Genomic DNA, 2,012 nt, shown 5'->3' on the forward strand with positions numbered 1-2,012 from the left:
TGTTTGTCTGAAATTCCAATTTAACCTGGCCTTGGCGTTCAAATTTAACTCTAAGACAAAAAAAGAAAGACAAAGCTTCCTCAATATTGCAAGCTGTGTGAGGAAAAACGCAAAGCGGGAAGCCTACAAGAAAAAGTGGCAGCGTCAAAGCGTCCAAATCCTCAAATGAAAGTTATTTCTGGTCTCTAGCCACTCCTCGGAAGGAAGGTTGGGCAATCCTACTTCCGTAGTGATACTGCCTCCTCGGAAACCCAAGGAGGGGTCGCTATTAGTCGGGGCCAACTCGACGGCACATAACAACAACAACAACAACAGTCCTGGTGAAACGAGGGGGAGGGGAGAGAAGCTAAAGGGAGCCGAGTTTGGTCCGCCCGCGTCCCACAATCCTCTGTTCTTGGTTCCTCTTCCCTCGCTCAAGATGGCGCTGCCCGCTGTATCTTTTTGGCGTTGGGCAGCTGTGGCGGCTTCTTTCGAAAAACACCGACACTCAGGGATTTTGATCCGGCCTTTATTCTCTGTCCGCGGGCCAGTTCCGCAATGGAAGTCACGTCAGTGTGGCGCTTCAGGAGCCACTGGCATCTACCAGGTGATATGCCGTTCACATGAAGGGGTAAGGTGAAGGGCAAAGGGACCTATGAGGAAAGGAGTTGCTCTAGTGACCTCGGGTCAGAGAGTTACAAGCATGAGTAAGTAGAGTACGTTAGGGTTTATAATTAGAGGAAGGGGTGAAGAAAACCTTTGGGAACGGCAAATGGGGGCGAAGGTGACCGGGCAGAGGGCGCATGGGGCCCTGGTGACTCCTAAGATTTAAAATTTTTCTTTTAGAGATGGGGTAAATACCATTTGCAGCCTGCTTACCTTTCCAAATGCAAGGAATACTTGGCTACTTCGTAAAGTTTGGAATTTGGGACCAATTTGCCGATGCTTCATATTTTACTCAGTCGGAAGTACCAATTTGGACACTGTAATATGACATCAAGCCACTTACAAATAAGTGGCAAGTTGAGTTAACACCAGTTCGCTCCCTTGCTGACAGGCAGTGCTCTTTTATAGGACAAAACTGTAATTATCTTTTTTTTTTTTTCTGAACGATAGACTACTCTGAATTTATGTGTAAACATGATTGTCCGTTGACAATCTGTGTGTACAGATAACTTTGGGAGCCATAAGGCTACTTGTCCTTAACAAATGAAGATATCTATGGTTTTAGCATATCTCCTAATATTTGCATCCATTACTACCTCTCTCACACAACAGTTTTTTTATTATTTGTTCTTTCTTTAAGTATATCTCGTTTTTCTATATATTGAGAAAAAGAAGAATTGCCACCACTTGTTCATCAGTATGACTTTAAAGTATTGTCAGCTTTGTAAAAGGTACAAATAACTTCTTAAATTTTGATTCTATAATGACAAATATTTAATGTTTATTATGTACTTGGCACTGTGCAGAGATAATGGTACCAAGACAAACTGATAAGGTTATGCCTTCAAGAATTGTACAACTTAGTTAAGGAGATTGGACCTATTCATTACAAGAATAATTAACAAGCTAAGGTATTAAATATCAAATATATAGTATGAACAATAATGGCTATTAGACATCCGGAGGAATTTGTGATAATTAGGGCTTAGATTACAGGGAAGCTCTCATGCTTGTGAGAGAACTGGGGAAAACATTCTAAGTATTGACAATAGTGGATGACACTGAGAAAGCTGGTGAAATTAGATTCATTCATTCCTTCAATAATTATTGAACACCTTTACAGCACTAACAACACAAAATATAGGCCCTCTTCTTAAAAAGCTTAAAATCTGGTAAGGGAAATAGATAAGCAAGCAGGCTATTATAATATTACAGAACTGTGCAGTGGTGGGGAAGGAGAAGGTACCGGGAGAGCATACATAAGGGCATTAAGTCTAAGGCTAATCTTGAGATGGAAAGGTTGCCTTGAGTAACTGATGTCTAAGTCAAGACCTAAAGAATTAGGAGAAGTGAGGCAGTTAAAGAGG

The 2,012-nt window shown here is 41.4% G+C and overlaps 1 protein-coding gene across 1 annotated transcript in view; it reads left to right on the forward strand.

Moving 5' to 3' along the window:
* The first annotated feature begins 418 nt into the window (after positions 1-418).
* ABCB7 (ATP binding cassette subfamily B member 7) overlaps positions 419-2,012 on the forward strand; it is a 219,109-nt gene continuing 217,515 nt past the window's right edge. Inside the window, exon 1 of the mRNA XM_007958347.1 lies at positions 419-586. Coding sequence (XP_007956538.1) covers positions 419-586 — 168 coding nt within the window. The remainder of the gene's footprint in view (positions 587-2,012) is intronic.

The sequence above is a fragment of the Orycteropus afer genome, unplaced genomic scaffold, assembly GCF_000298275.1.
Source record: "Orycteropus afer afer isolate SDZICR_OR568_19922 unplaced genomic scaffold, OryAfe1.0 scaffold00942, whole genome shotgun sequence".
Taxonomy (NCBI): domain Eukaryota; kingdom Metazoa; phylum Chordata; class Mammalia; order Tubulidentata; family Orycteropodidae; genus Orycteropus; species Orycteropus afer.